Raw genomic sequence first — 17,425 nt, forward strand, 5'->3', positions numbered from 1 at the left:
AGGGTGGGTTTTTTGCATTTAATGTACATGCTTATTTCAGACTTTCAGGTCATTGTGCAAGACAACAGATGATACTGGCTCACCATGTAAGTAATATACACAGATACCCCCAAATTCTGACAACCACCCACCCAGGCATTTATGATCTTACTGACATGACCACACAGTGTTAAAATGCTTTTTGTAAGGAAACAGCCTTCAATTTCAAGCTTCCACAGAGTAATTGAAAACAAGGGTAAGTTCAAAAGACAAAAAGATCTGATGTACATATTTTAAAAATACCTTTTGTCAGCATCCTCTTAAAGCTCCATATTTCCAAGAGCCTGGAGCTCTGGCAAACATCTGTAGCAGCTGAGTGACGGTTCCATCAGTGTCATGGCAGCAGCTCCGTGTGCGTGTGTATTGTTAATTCAGAGATTTCTAGGGCCTCAAAGGGAGACGCAATAAAACCCTCTCACACTAGAAAAGAGCTGGTACTTTATTAACATTTTGTAACTAATAAATACATTACTGACAGCCAATAAATTATTACAAACACTAACGATCTATTAACCAGATGGACAGTCACTCCCCGTACAAAATTACAGTTAATACAAGTTGGGCCATTGAACATGCACGAGAAAAGGTTCAGCAAGGAATTGACAAAAAGAAAAATCTTAGCAGACGTCAGCATTCCTTAAAAAACAAAAAGGCCCCGGGTGCTGCTGTGGGGAGGGGAGGTGGTGGGGAAGTTGGAGGACAGTTATGGGCCACAGTTGTCGGTGAATAGAAACAAACGGTGGTGATGTGTATGATTCTAAAAGCTGCTATTTCTCTATTTAGTTGGAGGGGAAAATGGATGGGGTGGGGGAGAGAAAGGAGAAGGAAAACGGATGAGGGGAAGAGGGATAGCTCAGTGGTTTGAGCATTGGCCTGCTAAACCCAGGGTTGTGAGTTCAATCCTTGAGGGGGCCATTTAGGGATCTGGGGCAAAAATTGGGGATCAGCCCTACTTTGAGCAGGGGGTTGGACTAGGTGACCTCCTGAGGTCCCTTCCAACCCTGAGATTCTATGACTTTACCTCAGTCAGGGGAGCGTTATGAGCAAGGGCCTAGATTACAGAGGGAGGCACAGGTGTTAACAAATGAGGAATACATTCGGTAAAGAACAAACTTTTTTTTTCAATGTAGTAAAGGGCCTGTCTTTAATCATCCCGATTTGTTTCCCAAATTAGCATGTAAGGGGTGGCTTAAACAGATCTACATTCGGGTTTGGTGTGGGCCATTTGCGAGGTTTGTTTTGTGGTGTCTCCAAACCCCAAGTTGTCTGCCCCATTTGCATCATCTGCCCATGACAGTGCTGCATTGTGGGAATAAATGGGTGACTCTCCTGTGGCCCTAAGTGCCAGGCACAACCGTTGTGGGAGAGACCTGTGACAAATCAGGCCTGCCCTATGAAATGCAGGTTCGCCGTTGTCCTTGCCTCCGGTAGTTGGGAGTCCTCTCAGCCCTAAGTTATTACCATAGGTGTGCTGTGGGGGACAGCAGTTGTCCCCAGCTAAAGCATAAAATGGACTGCAAGACCAGGGTGCTGTCCAGTCAGTCAGTGCTGGCCAGTGAGCGTGGCACTGGAAATGCTGATTAGTCTGGTTACCGAGGCAGCAGTGAAAGTTTCATTGTCACCCCCCGGGGCGGGAGGGGCTATTGGCACAGTGTCACTTGTTAACATCACATGTCAATTGGGTGTTGGCCATAAACCTACTTTCTAGAAGCACTTCAAGGGGGAAAAAATATATGGCAGCAAACCTTCACCTTCCCTGACCACCATTCCCTCCTCCCCTTTCCATGAGGTGGAGTGGGCTTTGAAATGCATTCACCATTTCCCATTGCCATGTCCCCTCACGATATCATGCTGCCTAGTTTGGCTGTGGGACCTACAGAGCTAAGCCCCCATGACAGGCCATCCCTTACACCACCTCTCTAGTCACAAGAAGCAAGGAAGTCAGTGGTTCCTCTATCTCTCTCCGTAGGGCCAGGGAGTTGCGCTGCCTATTCCCGCGCCTGTTTCTGGCATCTCTCCTGGCAGGGAAGAGTGTGACTTGCCCTCCCCCGACAGCCCTCTGACTCATCCCCTAAGTTGGAGTTGCCCATCCTCCCTCTGAATGTCTCCTCCAATGTCTCAAGGATATCTGATGGTTTTTGAGGTTCCTGTCTTTGGAGGGTTAACATGCAAGGCAAAGGGTAAAAGTCCAACCCCTTCTTACTGCAGAGCTCACACTGCAGGGGAAGCCAGCTCAATGGAAACAATCAACTGTCCTGTCAGCTCAAACTCCAGATTCTTCTCAAACCCTTCCATCCCAGAATACAGGGTGCTGGCTGAGAAGTTTCTTTCCCACTTTGATCACCAAAACAGCAGCAGTCACAGCTGAGAGGCAGGAGTGCTTCAGGGCAGGTACTGTGATATCCTTCTGTTGCTGCTGGAATGTGTCAGCAGCTCTCTGACCTGCCTTCAGCTATTTATCTCAGCATGACTGAGGGCTCTGAAGGAAACCTACTGGGGGAAATCGGAGAGAGACACACAAGGCCACCTTTTGACAAGGCGTGCCATTCAGCCTCCAAATCTGCACCCCTAGCGTGTCTGCTGGACATGTGCAAAGGCGGGTCTTGGGCATGCAAAATGGAGGTCTCCCTATTAGAGGCCACATCCCAGTGTTGGAGTTGGAGAAGTGACCCAGCTGTGTCTCTAACCTACTCAGGTCCAATAGTGGCCATTTGTCTTTTGGAGGTATGCTACAGTGCCATGCCGTTCTTGTGGATCCTTCTGTTCAGAGGATCACTTCATTGCTAATGTAACTGGAAGTAACACCGTTGGCTTGTTGTGCCACCTGACATCCAGAGTCAGGAATTGAACCCATGTCTCCCAACTCCCTATCCACCGGACCACCTGTCTTCCAGTTATGGTACTACCAGTCAGGATGCCACAGCTAAGGCTGTAAAACCTTTTATTCCATTCTGAAACCCTGTTCCTAGTTGTTCTGAAGTACCTCAGACACTCTGTTTTGGGGATAATATGATACCTGTGATCAAACAAGTGCTAGGTAAGCCCACACTTACAAGTAACATTTTGGTCAGGAAAATCTGATCGATTTTCCACAAGCCACTTCGATGGAGCTAGGCTGATATTTCATAATGCTTCCTTGCCTGGGCCTCTGACTGGCTTGGTCTGCGACCTTATGCTGAGAGGCGTGGCCAGCGCATTGGGTATATCTGGGACTGCATCCAGACCCTAGAGAAGAAAGAGCAGGCTATGATGGCAAAGGCAGCAAGGTGGCCAGTTCAGTGGGGAGGAATTCACAGTACTCGAGGTATTGCTACACCTCATTCCATTGTAGTTGGTGGGAGGTAGAAATGATCCACAGGAAAAGACAAGGCATTAAATTCTCCACTGCAGCCTCACAAGCCAGATATAAACCTCCCATACCAGAGACGTGAGATCGTAGTGGGTGCAACAGAATGCCCCCACAGAACACGCTCTGGGGTCTGGAGGAGTGCACTGGCAGAGAAGCAGTTAAATACCATATATCCTAGATCAACAGGGATCTAATTGTAATGAGGCCACTATAAGGCAGAGCATAACAAAAAGACTGACTTCCGCTGTGAACTATGTATTCTTGATTTAGTGGAACAGTGGACCCCTCTGAGTAAAAATAAAACCAAACCAAGGGGGAGGATCATAGACCCTCCTAAGCAAGCATGTACTTCTACCACACTCTCGACCACAGGCAGTGCCAGCAGTTCACTGGTCTCTAGGGACTATTGCTTTCAGACTGGATCCTATCAGTGACTATCTGGGCTCTGGTCAGATTCAGACTCCTGGTTCTCCCATGTCAATATGTTTTTCTCTGTGGGTCTCCTGTATGACAGAACAGGGTGTGGAGGTTTTGTTTTCTGTGGCTTGTCCCAACAACCCAAAGGCCAAATGTGTATCTCAGTCAGTATTTAAGCTGTGGAAGGAGGCAACTTCCATTAGTGCTTAGTACAAAGAAAGGAGCAGGCTGATCTGCCCTGTAGTGGCTGGTATATCTGAACAGCTGCTGTCTCTGCGACTGCTGGTGTCCATGCAAAGCGTGAGCTACAGCAAGGTACAAAGGGGAAATCGATCTTGAATGCCCACAAGGACAGAATGACTGGACCAGGCCAGGGAAAAGCTGGCTGGCTATTCTAGGGCACTGTGAAGGCAGCTGCAAACAAATATCATCCAATGTATTAACAGTCCTTCACTGTGTCCCTGTCCGGAGGTACTGCTGCAGGGAGATAGAAACAGAGTAGAGATAAGAGTAGAGATAAACACATTTAACTTCTGCTGCGACAGATCCAGTCTAGAGCTGTGTCACATTTCACTGTTATGAATCATATGCTACTTGCTCATCTGGGATAGATCCCTTGCCATGTCATCCACTGCATTTGAGATTTGCACAATGCCACTAGTAATTTGAAATCCAAGTTATAGTAGCTCTAGCATTGGGCACCAGACAGCTCCTTTAATCTAGAACTGGTCCTAGTGAAAAGACCTCAGTTTTGATTCTAGATCAGTAATGTGGAGCTGGCTATGTTTGTGAAGAACCTGTTTGGGTTGTGACAAAAAAAATCACTGTCCAGGAAGCGGCAATGAATAGCTTTGCCTGAATTTGCTGCAGTTTGCACAAGTTCACCATACTTTTCAGTGCAAGTGAAAGGTCCCTCTAGTGAGTTCTTGCGTTGCTGGCTTGAACACAGAATTGTCTGTCTGTTTTCAGAATCACATTCCCAGTGTAATATCTATGCGGGTCACGGGCCTACATCTGCCAACATCCACGATACCCTATAATGGCAGCAGCTCAGAAACCATAACTTACAATAAGACTGTATTCCCCTCTGATAGTTCCTGATGGAAAACGAAATGGGGGCATAAACATGGCCAGCTCTTTAGTTTAAACTGGACCTATTTGTATTTCCCTTCTTCAGCAATGGTGGGCCTCTCAGGAACTCTGCCACATACGTGTGATGTGGTTGCTGTGGAGATGGTGCACAAGTAATATGGGCTTGAGTGTGTGACCAAACTGGGAGGAACTAGTCTAAGGGCTTGATCCTGAGAGGTGCTGAACAACCACTATTCCATGAGCTCGACCTCTCAGTATCAAGCATGTTATATTTATTCCCCCCACAAACATGTCTTGAATTCTTGGTCACCCTCCTAAAGATTCACCCGCCTGGCACAGACGAAATTGTGGTCCCATGTATTGTACTATTTTTATCCAATCAACCTCATTAATAACCAATCCCGCTTCCTTTGAAGTCAATGGCAAAACTCTCATTGACTTCAATGGGGGCAGGATCAGTCCCTTAGTATACATCTGTTTCTTGGGCAGATATCCCAGGATACTGCTGCTTGTGTGGTTTGTTCAACGAAGGCCCATTGTTACTGTCTGTGGAATTCTCATGATTTCTGGCAAGTACTCAAATTTTGTGACTTCTGAGGTTGCATCCTGCAGTCTTCCCAGGGGCAGACCTGGTGAGAGCACTGCACTTGAAGTGACTACATCACTGGGTTCAGTAATGTTGGCAAGCCTTTGTTTAAAGGTGGAGGTTGACATGGTCACTTTATGACGTAAGAGTGTGTGTGTGTGTGTACGTGTGAGAGAGAGAATCCGTTCTGTGATTCATCTAGATGCTGAGATGCGGGACAGTTTATACTTCAACAAGAATTGTGGATGGGATTTGTCATGAAAAGACAAGTGGCAGAAGCAGTGGGAAACCTGTGGGGTCAAGAATCAAGACCTGATTACGGATCCTACAGACCAGCTTCCTGCCTTCACCACTCCACATAAGACCTGGATCATAGCGTACCCCCCATCAGAACCTCATACAGATGCTGCAGTTACCTACTACACAATTGGAAAAGGAAAGGCAGCTTCCATGGAGAAGACATTCAAACCATGGAATATCTAGTGAACTGCTGCCCTCTCAGATCCTTCTCCAGAAGGACAACCTGGATTCATTCCATGTCATTGCAAGCCATAGAGTGGAGGACAAATCTGAAAGATGAAAGAAGATGAATGGGTAGGATTTTCAAATGCACTCAGTGCTGGACTCTTTCTGCTCCCATTGAAGTCACTTAGAATGGTGTCACTTAGCCAACAGAAATAGGCCAACACACAGTGCTTTTGAAAATGAACACTCTACATGTCTCATTCTAAGCAAAATATCCAGTTTGGCTGATGATTGTACCAACGGACTGAGAACCAGTTAAAAGAATACATTCTTTCACAGGGCGCAACCTTCATACACAGCAACTATTCAACTATTAGAATTGGCTGTGGATTATTTAGTTATAAATTAAAAAAAAAGCCATGTATAGTTTAAGAGAAAATACCATGTAGACTCCCATCATTAATAACTAACTATATGGCTAAATTAATCCTCTGCGACTAATTGGTAGTTCTCATGTACTCACTAAGACCTGCTCTTGCTCCCATTGAAGTCAGGGCAAACTGATTCTCCTCCCATTTACACTGATCTAAATCAGCAATAACTCTGTCAGGAGTCTCATAGGCAGACTTGAAGCAGCTAATGGCATTCCGTATGCACCATCAGTACCAAATCCTGAGCATAAAGTGGTGTGACTTTGTGTTAAATGCCCTAATCTTGCAGAGATCTGGCTTTCCTTCTATTGCTCAGTATATTCAAAAGCGGCATTGCATGCTCTCTGGCCATGTTGTCAGGATAGACAAACACCTGACACAGCATGCGCTCAAACTGCCTATCAATGCACAAAGGGGTGCATGCCCTGACCCTACCTGGCACCACCCATGGGGCCGCCCCAGAGGTTCTTGGATTCGCAAGATTGCACCAGATCTGGGAACTTCACTACACAATGCCTGGTGCAACGCCATCATTCATGGTCCCTCTGACTGGTGCAGTCATCCTCTGTGGAGAACATGTGGTGGTGATGTCTGTTTGAAATGATTTCAAACATCAATAGTTAAACTAGTGCAAAATTAGAGGAAGTAAAAGGAGTTTTGCCACAGACTCCAATGGCAACAGGAAGAGAGGGCTGACATGTCACTTCCTTGTAACTTTGCAGGAAAGTGTAATTACTATGTAATGACAGGTTTAATGAAGTAAAATGTGTGTATTAGCCAAGAAGTTGTTCTACTTAGGCTTTGTAATACAGAATGTAATTTTTCAGGTTAAATCCCATAATAGTAATTTTGAAGACATTACCAAATAATTACTCCCTTTAGAACTTAGCTTATAATTACGCAGCACATGGCCATTACATAATTATGGAGTTATTACATGGGTATCTGTGTCCTGTAAAACAAAACTGTAATGACTGACAATACAGCAGAACCCTCCATCCCATCCCTATACTGACCACTCTCCACTGTCATGGAACAGCTACGGGACATGGCTTGGACACAGTTCAGCTGTTGTGTAAGTGGACACAGCTCCACTGAAGTCAGAGGCACAATAAGGCTTAATTTGGGTCTGTGTGTGCAATTGCTGTTGGGGATTCTGGGTAGCCTGTGAGGTGAGTCCCAGACAAACAAATGGGATTGCAAAAGAAGGCAGCCTACTGTTGGGATGTCCTGTCTCTTTAAATGTTTGAGCACTGCCCAGTGCAAAGCCTCACTTTCGTGTTAGATTCTTTCTGCTGCAAGAACAATAAAGTGAGCATAGCAGAAAGCTGTGTTTCTATCCACTCCTTTTGTGTCTGCATCTCTCTCCTTCTCTGCTAGCTCTAAATATTGTGATGGGCATGAGCTGGTCCAAACAGGGATGGGATAAAATGAGGCAAAGGAAGATTTAGAAGTTTGCCCACTCTTCAAACAGAGAGACCAGTTTGATGGTAGACCAGTTTCTCCAAGGGAGGTTGTGGAAGACTGACCAGCTGATTGGACAAAGCTCTAGAGCAGAAATTGTAGGGTATAATCCTGCGGTGGCAGGATTAGATTACTCAATAAATCTTTTACTTTTCTAGACTAGGCTCCTCAGGCTGTAAGTAAAAGTGGAGGTGTGACTTCTGCCTGTCAAAATGTTTATTAATAATCAGTATATAAATTTCCAGTACTGTTTTATTACTACTCTGAGGCCCCAACTGTGCCATCTTTACCCATGGTGAGTAGCACCTTACTATATGAGTAGTCCCACTGAAATCAATGGGATTGTATGCGTAATAAGTTACTACACATTGTGAATAAGGTTGCCACAAGTAAGCGCTGAGTAAGTATTCATGTGCCTACATTCAAATCCTCGCTCTAACCTAGTGTTTTTGTATATAATGAAACCACAATGGCTTTAATCTAAGTACATAGATGGTTGCATTTTCATGGAGAAAACATATCATAGAATGATGCAAGTGTAGGACTGGAAGGGACCTCAATAGGTCATCTAGTCCAGTCCCCTGAACACAAGGCAGGACTATGTAATTACTACATGCTTCATGACCATTAACTGCACAACAGCTGTATACAGAACCTGGGCATAAATCAGCGTAGCTCTCTTGATTTCAATGGATCTAGGCTCACTCACCCCAGCGGAGGAATTGAACCCCGTTACCGAAGGCATGGCAAGTCAAGGGCCTCAGATAGTTTTTGCTGATGCTGACAGCCCATTCCAACTCCTGCAGTGTGACATCTTCATAGGGGTTAGCGATATGGTGCTGGGGACTGGAGTCATTCCAAACATACAGAGCTTTTCAAGATACACTAGTAGAATAAAAAAGCATCTGTGGCCATTCTCCATACTAGCATCCAAGAGCAGGGTGGTATAAATTTAGCTGATTTTCACTAGTTATTAGACGTCATGCCATCCCTCTCCCCCCCCCCCCCCAACATAATTTTGTTGTGATTTCAAGTACCAATGCAAAGTACATGCTACACGGTGAGCGTGTGTTTTTTGTTTATAAATAAAAATAACTCTCTCTGGGGACTGTAAGGGATTTGAAGGCAGAAGGATGCAGCCTTCGTGCAGGGACTGTCTTATTGTGCAACGAGGGCTTTAGTAAGGGGCAGGGGGATGACGACTGTATCTCACTATTTTAGTTATACACAGTTCCTGCACTTATAACTGTTGCTTAAGAAAGAATAAGCATTGGGCAAAAGGTTGGCTGCTCATGGCAACCCCCCCCCCCCCCCACGGAAAAGAATTGGGAGGAATGACCGAGTCTAGTGATTAAGGCCTTGGGATGGATTTTGGAGGCAAAGTCTATAGAAGATCATCAAGTAGAAATCATAATATTTAGTCCTTGCACAGAGTTTTTCACCTTCAAGTGCTATGCAAACATTTATTAGTGAATCCTCACAACTCTTCTGTGAGGCAGATAAGGATTATAGGCAATTTCAATTTGAGAGGCAGAGGCAGGCAGGTTAAGTGATTAGCCCAGAGACACAGAGGAAGCTGTGGGAACCAAATGCATAGCTCCCATTCCTGAGCTCAACCTCAGCTACCATGTTTGTGTTTAAATGCATTATTATGGCACTTAGGAAACTATTGTGTTTATAATAGTTTAGTCCAGGTTAATTTAAATCCAACTATTTACTTCACCCTGATCTATTTTACTCTGGAAACCCCATATAGTATCAGCAATTCTAGAAAAAGGGAAGAAAAGTCTAAGAAAACATGCATGGCTAAAAAGAATCCTATATCCAGTCAACATAGAAACCATGAAAGATGCTTCCTGGCTGGTCTTCTGAAGGGGATCAGATGCCCAAAGGAGACTGACTCCCTTTAAGGCAGGGGTTCTTAAACTGGGGGTTGGGACTCCCAGGGGTTCATGAGGTTATTACATGGGTGGGGGGGTCACAAGCTGTAAGCCTCCACCCCAAATCCTGCTTTTCCTCCAGCATTTATAATGGTGTTAAATATATAAAAATGTGTTTTTAATTTATAAGGGGGGGTTGCACTAAGAGGCTTCCTATGTGAAAGGGGTCACCAGTACAAAAGTTTGAGAATCACTGCTTTAAGGCATTGTGAATTAAATGTTGGTCCCATTCAAGTCAATGGGAGTTTGCCATTGATTTCACGGAAGCCAGGATTTCACCCTATTATTTTTGAAACACTGCCAAGGATAAATTCCAAGACCAAAAACTCAAAGAACAGGGAAAAATAATAGTTCTCCCTCCATCAGATCCATCTTTGTTATGCAAAGCTGTGGGAAGTACCCAGCGTGGGCCTAATTTTCACAGTGCATTTGTGCATGCTTAATGGTGAAGCCTCCTTTGGGTACAAATGATCTGATTGGTGAGTGCAAAATGAGATTTGATACACCTGCACATGACTAATTAGGTTTCCAGACATACAAGTATGCAAATTTCCATTTTGTGTATGCATTCATCCATGTGTGCGCAAAGCAGAAATGCATAGGGACAAATATGGGAGAGACTGAAATGGGACCACATTGGGTCAATTGTTTCTTGAGGTAGGCTGTTGAGTGGTGTATTTTCCCCCCCCCCCCCAATTTGCTCTGGTTTTAAATCTCTTTTTAAAATCCTTTTGAATATAGTGTTCATTACAGACTCCTGTATTAACCAGGGCAAAATCCGGCAGTTGACAGCTTTCTCAAGCAAAATCTCCCATGAAGTTCATTGGAAACTTTGCCTGAATAAATTCTGAGTCAGGACCATAGAATTCAGCCCCCGGAGATCAATCCATGCTGATTACATAACACACAGCCCATTTGCCACCCTGCAAAAAACCTACAGGAGAGATGATTCTGACCCAGAACACTGTATTTGAAAACCCCTGAATCTTTGAAGAGGTTTGGATCTGGATCTAATCCCAGATAAGAACTCCATGGCCTGACACTCAATTGCCCTGCATGTCGCAATGTCATTTACAGCAGCGTAAAGTGGGTGCAAAATGCTATCCATCAGATTGGCCACAACTGGCACCCACCCCACACAAGGTGCAGGGCAGTGGAGAATCAGGCCCGATGCCTCAGAGCCATCTTGAATAAGAACACCGATTCAATTACTGTACTTACTAAACAGGATAATACTCTATCCCCAGCAATGGGGAGGGGGGGAAAAAAAGGCCCCAAATTTTATGTGCTACTGAGCAGCTGCTTCTGTTAAACTTCAATAAAGGCCAAAGCTTTTTCTATCAGCTGTAATGAGATAAAGTCTTTGGTGTTCTATGCTATGTATGTTTGGCATTTCACTTTATGCTAAATAGTTTTATATATAGGCGTGTGTGTATGCCCCAGTATCTATCTATACATTTTTAGATAAATGGATGTTATTTCATAGCTCTGTTCTTTAAATTATATCCATCTCCTTCACATTAGTCATCAGCACCAGTGTGTAGCGCAATGTACTGAATGTGTCATATTGAAATTTTTGGCCCAGATTTTAGAAACCAGTATAAATTAATTTGCCCAAGGGCAACATTTTACTAGGGGTATCCCTGCCATCCTCATCTGCCAAATCACCTCTAAAAACCAGAGAGCTGAGGTGGTCTTTTGGGACCATGTAGGCTTATTTCCCGGCAGTACTTTCCTCAAAAATTGAAATTAGAGGGCGTGTTCAAATTTATGGGGTGGGGGTGCGTGTTGGAAAATGACTAAATTGGCAACACTGTATGTAACCAGTTGACCCCTGAGAGGGGATGGAGGAGCTTGGGGGGAGGTGTAGGAAAATCCCTGCTTCCTGGCTCCCAAAAGCCTTCCAGTGAAAGAGTGGCCTCCAGATTCCTATTGTATGTCATCTTGAACAGGAAGGCAAGGAATTGAGCTCATTAGTTATCTTTCATTTTATCTGTAGATGCTGCCAACTTTAAATTTTCCCTTGTACAATCTCACTGAAATCAGTGGTGTGCAACCAAGAAGCCAGCATGGCCCATTTGTTTTGGTGGTTTTAACTTGGTCCCTTCTGGCTTTAAACTCTATGAAGCTTCCCTGTAGTTCACCTGTTTTTCACATTGCCCACTACCTGACTATGGCCCTGAACCTACACCCACTTGCTTAAGTTTACTGCCCTGAGTAGTTCCATTGATTTCACAGGGATACATTAGGCCTTGATCCTGCAAAGACTTATACAAAAATCTACTCCATGATTCCGCCAACTGAGGCTCAAAGGTTGGCACAGGAATACTAAACCCGCTGGCTGACTCTTGATGAATGCTGTCCCTGGGGGAGCTCTTTTGAGTTTCAGGCTGAACGTGGATATTACAGTGCGGGGAGAAAGAAGGCTATTCCTCTTCAGCAGTGATGAGCCAGGGACAACACTACAGTACAATGGAACCACTCTTGCTGTTACTGCAGATACCTGTCCTGCGGAAAGTGATGCATGACTATAAAATGATAGATATTATTTAATAATGTAGCATTATTTGATTATCATTTATACAGCTATATATTAGCATAAGCTCTGATATAATTGTATAGGGTAACTGCTGCCCTGGTAATTTCTTGCAGCCGGAGGACACTATCAGGATAAACTATTGGTGCAGTTTTAGTCACAGATATCCTATGCACACTTTTTTGTTCACCTGGAAGATCTAAATCTTCCCAGACTGTGAATCTTCTCCAGCCCTCCCAATATCACTCTTCTCCTCATCCCTGCCTTCCTGCCAACTCAACCAGAGCGGTCTCCCTTCTCCCAACCTTACATTTCTGTTCCCAGTGCCAGCTCCCTGCTCCCCTCCCGCCATACTTGTTTCTTTCACTGACTCCCACATCCTGAACCCAAACAGGACCCTACTTACTATGTTGTGCAGGTCAGTCAGGTCTGGCATTATCTTTTCTGGGCCTGGGGACACAAGCTGTATGAAAATCCAGATCTTATTGGGGTTTGAGATACTCCAGAGTGCCCCAGGGAAATCTCAGCCCACACAAGATAAGTGTACAGCATTCGTGCCAGGACCCACAGAAAGAATGCTAGACCTACCAAGGCTCTTTGCATTCATATGTGTCTCCCTGCTGTGGCATTTATATAGTGCTAAACATTGTAGCATATAGCTATAATCCCTACTCTGTTATGACTGTCTCCGAAGATCGGGCATGTTTGGGTCCAGTAGAGAACCCAGCGTTTAGCGCTTGTGAAATGGTACAGGTTTGATCTGGTTCTTGCTATCTAAGAACTAGTCTGGCACTTTGCAGTTAGTATAAATGGATAGGAAAAAATACATTTTAAAAAACCGTGAAGAATATTTTGATAGTGTCCTGTTCAGCCAATCATCAGCTATCTTTGTATGAAGACCAGTGTAATCTCGCGAGACTGTAACCCAGTCCAGAGACTTCCCGGGAGAGGTCACATAGATGAGGATCATGGGTAGGCCTATGGGTACACATGCAAAATATAGTAAAGAGTTAAGGGTCAGCATGGTCCTCCCTGCTCTCTCCTGTGAGCCAAGGTTTTGGGGGGCCCCCCAAGACCTTTCTAAAATCTGGGTTCACCTGCATTGTTCACTAGCAGGTGCCCTCCTCCCAGAGCCACCACTAGGGCCTCCACAAGGCCTTCTGGGGTAGAGCTTGAAACCTTTTCCCCCAGAGGCCTCACCCCCAGCAGTGGGAGCATGCATGAACTCCCACTCCTCCTCAAGCCACGGCCATCAGCCGTACAACAGCAGCAGAGCCCCCCACACTCCAGCATCCCGGCAATGCCAACAAGCTGTTGGTGTACCACCACCCCCATCTGCTTTCCCCTCAGTGGCCCCAGTCTTTGTTCTCCTGATCATCACCAGTGCCCTTCCCTCCCCCTCCACTTCTGCAAGCCTCTCTTCTCCACACCCTTGCCCCCTGCCTCTCCTGTTTTCACGTTCCCTTCCTGCTCCATCATGATGATCGCATCAGCTCCCTACCCCAATTTTCCTAAGAAAATTACATTAGAGTATCAACAACCCATAGCATCATCTACGTAGTTAAAACATTACACTGAAAAGGGATCTTGAAAAATGGCTGCATGCACCTGTGCACATCAGTGTATAGAGGTGTGTGACATGAGCCCCACACAGAGTCCCAGAGCTGAGCACTACCAATCTGTGGGATAGTTTGGGATCCAGACCCAAGCTTTGTGGCTGGCCATTATCTCTACCATGGACCAAACTCAGTCCTTGGATCTGAACACCCCCGCATCCAAAATTACCACCTCTGGCCCATTGCCAATTTCAGTCCTGACAGCTACCAGCAGTCTAGTATCACATCAGTCTTTGCTGTCCCACTCCACGGGGTGTGAATATTTGACCCCTCACCACTTAAACGGAAAGAACCAATCAGAGTGAGGAGTCCACTAGCCAACTGGGAAAAGCAATCGAGAATGCTTTTATATTCATAGAATCTCAGGGTTGGAAGGGACCTCAGGAGGTCCTCTAGTCCAACCCCCTGCTCAAAGCAGAGCCAAGCCCCAATTTTTGCCCCAGATCCCTAAACAGCCCCCTCAAGCATTGGACTCACAACCCTGGGTTTAGCAGGCCAATGCTCAAACCACCGAGCTATTTGTGAGGAACTGCTAGGTACCCCCCAAGCAAATTATTTTTCTAATTCAAGGCCCATCGTTCAGGAAAATTGAAAGCTGTTCCACAAAAGTCTAGCATTGCTTTTCATGGGGCCACTGGTAAGCAACAGCACAAGTGAACTGCATGCTTCTGGTATTGCTGAAGAAGCTAAGTATTTAGAACCCTAATTTTAAAGGCATTTAGGCACCTAAAGACGCTGCTAGGGGCCTAGTGTGATTTGTGTGTGCACACATACACACACTCGACGCACAAAGCAGGCTGATTTCCACTCTCCCCCCCACATACTCATGAGTAGCCTTAGAAAACCTGGTGTCCCAAAAGAGACTGAATTATGGCATCCCCCTATGGGGCCTGAGATGGGAAGCTTACTTCTGGTTGTGGGCCACAGTCTCTGGTCTGCTCTGTCCACTTTATACTGCTCACATAGGGCAAAGTGGACAGATTTCATTTGGAAATGTCCCTTTGAGAAGGGAAACTTCTTGCTGATGCAAACCTGGCACCGCTGGGTCCTTTGCCAGTCACCTTCCCCTGGACATGCATAGGAGAGGGGAGAGGGCATGGGGGGGGGGGCGCACAACTTCTCCATGCTAATCTTCTGCCTAAAACCCCTCAGGGCCCTTAGGCCAATGACATAAGTTGGGGCCAGGCTGACACTGCACCCAGCAGTCTTAACTAGCTCTTAGAGAACCCTGCATTTAACAGAGCTCGGACGCAGGAGGAAATTGATCCCAATGTCTCTTGTGCCTTGATCACCTCTGAGGGACCTTTAAAGTGTCCCTTCATGCCTTCCAGTCCGACACCCATGCCCACTCACTCTCCCTTCTGAGGAATGAGTCCATCCACATCCGTACTCCTTTAGCTACACTAGGAAATGTACTACTCAAAACTTTGTGCAGAACAGTTCTTGCCACTAATGTCTCATTCCATGAGTGTTCCCATGAATGTCCAGAAACTGCCCACTTACAGTACAGTAGCTCTGTAGTAAAGCAAAGAGAACAAGGATGAACTTAGAGTAACAAATGGGTTATCGAAACCATGCTAGAGAAATATATTCAACATTAATTTTGAAAGCGTGAGGTAAAACTGTTATTGGTAACGAATGCCTTTACACAATGCTTAGTAGCTTCTGTTACTGTGTCTTTCTTAGTAAAAGACACTAGCAAACCTCAGTCGGTCTGTTTTAGTCGTTCAAATGTTTGCCCCTCCCCGCCCCAGCAAAATTTCAGAACTCCACCTAACCTGACCTTTCCAACTTTGGGATAGAAACTGGAGCCCGACTGTGCCTCCAAAGTCAATGCTGTGCATCTGGAGTTTCCAAAAAGAATGAAAGAAAAATAACGAGAATTAAAAATATCCCTCAAGTTTACGAAGAAACTGCTACTTTGATGCTAAATATTTTTAAGGCGTTGAAAAATTGATTTTTGTTTTTTAAAATGAGCCTTTTTTGGTAGTTGAAATACATGTTTAGTGGCTCTAGTAGTCTGCACTACAGTATCCTGAACATGGGCTGCCAATCCTAAAACTGAATGGTGGAAAGAGACACAGGGGGGATTAAAAAAAAGGGGGTGGGGGGAGAGACAACTAGGGGAAAGCAGAATCTTCTGCAAAGGTTCTTGGGAGCCAGGAGGGGGGATTATGTAATTTCTTCTTCAACTTCATCTTCTGGAGGGAAAAAAAAAAAAAGGGAGCAACCCTTCAACCTGAATGGGAGAGCGTTTCCTGGAGAGCGTGGGGAGAGCAGCGAGCGGGGTTTAGTAGAGTCCGCATCCACGCAGGTTGTTGGCAATGATGACATCCGTAACAGCATCGAAGACAAACTGGATGTTGTTGGTGTCAGTGGCGCAGGTGATGTGCGTGTAGATCTCTTTGTTGGGGGACTTGTTCTTGCTCTCGTACTGAGACTGGATGTAGGACACGGCCTCAGTGAAAGAGTTAGAGCCTACAAGAGAAGCCAAGAAGAAAGTAAAGCACGCATTAAAACAGTCCCAAACCTAGGGCCCGAATCTGCTTCAACTGAAGGCAATGGGAATTTAGTAGCATTATATCATTGTCCTAACATGGCCAGTTCTTACTGGGTACCCTAAGAAATAATCTATGGGTCTGATCCTACTCTCACTTGCAAGAGTGAAGATAACAGAGTTACACCGATGTAAAATTAGCACAGGAGCAGATGCTTTCCTGCCAGTGAAACCATTCCACTGTGTGATCCCAATGATATTTTCTTTCTGGATTACTGGTACCCTGTATGATCGTGCATGAAGGTAAAATGACAGGATAGTGGGCGGGATAGAGGTAGAGGGCAATGAGCACTGAAGTCATTTTAAAGAGGGAAGCAGAAGGAATTCTGTATAATCTTGCCAAAGAGCAGCGACTGTCCGATGAAGTTAGCTGTAGCTCACGAAAGCTTATGTTCAAATAAATTGGTTAGTCTCTAAGGTGCCACAAGTACTCCTTTTCTTTTTGCGAATACAGACTAACACGGCTGTTACTCTGAAACCTGTCCAGAAAAGCGTCCGTTATTCGAGCTGGCCAATGTTTTCCAAATTTTGGTTTGTTTTACAACATTTTTAATCAATGTTTCCAATTTCAAAGCCAGGATGAACTGTTTGCAAAAATATTCATGAAAAATTCAGCCCATCTTTTTTGACCTTCTCTATAGCTGGTCAAAAGAATTCAAAATTTCTGTGAAAAAATGTCATTCACGTTTAAAATGTCAATGGAAAAAATGGATGAATTTTCCCCCCAAATTTCCCATTTTTCAATCGGTTCCAGAAATTGTCCTTCATCACTACAGTGGCATCTGCTTGTGGAAATATAGCTTAGATTGTGTCAAATAAATCACAAGGGTTTACACCTCTTCCCTAGCCAAATGTCTACGCCAAAAGCCTATTATCTGCTTATACGGATTTTATTTTTTCATTCTTTTACTGGCCAGATTCTATGTTAGATAA

At 44.9% G+C, this 17,425-nt stretch overlaps 1 protein-coding gene across 2 annotated transcripts in view; it reads right to left on the reverse strand.

Moving 5' to 3' along the window:
• The window catches only part of GNAO1 (G protein subunit alpha o1), a 297,622-nt gene that overhangs the window by 24,610 nt on the left and 255,587 nt on the right, over positions 1 to 17,425 (reverse strand). Inside the window, exon 8 of one of the 2 annotated variants that reach the window (XM_048817045.2) lies at positions 458 to 16,413. The exons of the other annotated variant lie outside the window; for it this stretch is intronic. Coding sequence (XP_048673002.1) covers positions 16,226 to 16,413 — 188 coding nt within the window. The 3' untranslated portion in view covers positions 458 to 16,225. Of the gene's footprint in view, positions 1 to 457; positions 16,414 to 17,425 lie in introns of those variants that run through there. 2 annotated transcript variants of the gene reach the window in all.

This window comes from Caretta caretta, chromosome 12 (assembly GCF_965140235.1).
Source record: "Caretta caretta isolate rCarCar2 chromosome 12, rCarCar1.hap1, whole genome shotgun sequence".
Classification (NCBI taxonomy): domain Eukaryota; kingdom Metazoa; phylum Chordata; order Testudines; family Cheloniidae; genus Caretta; species Caretta caretta.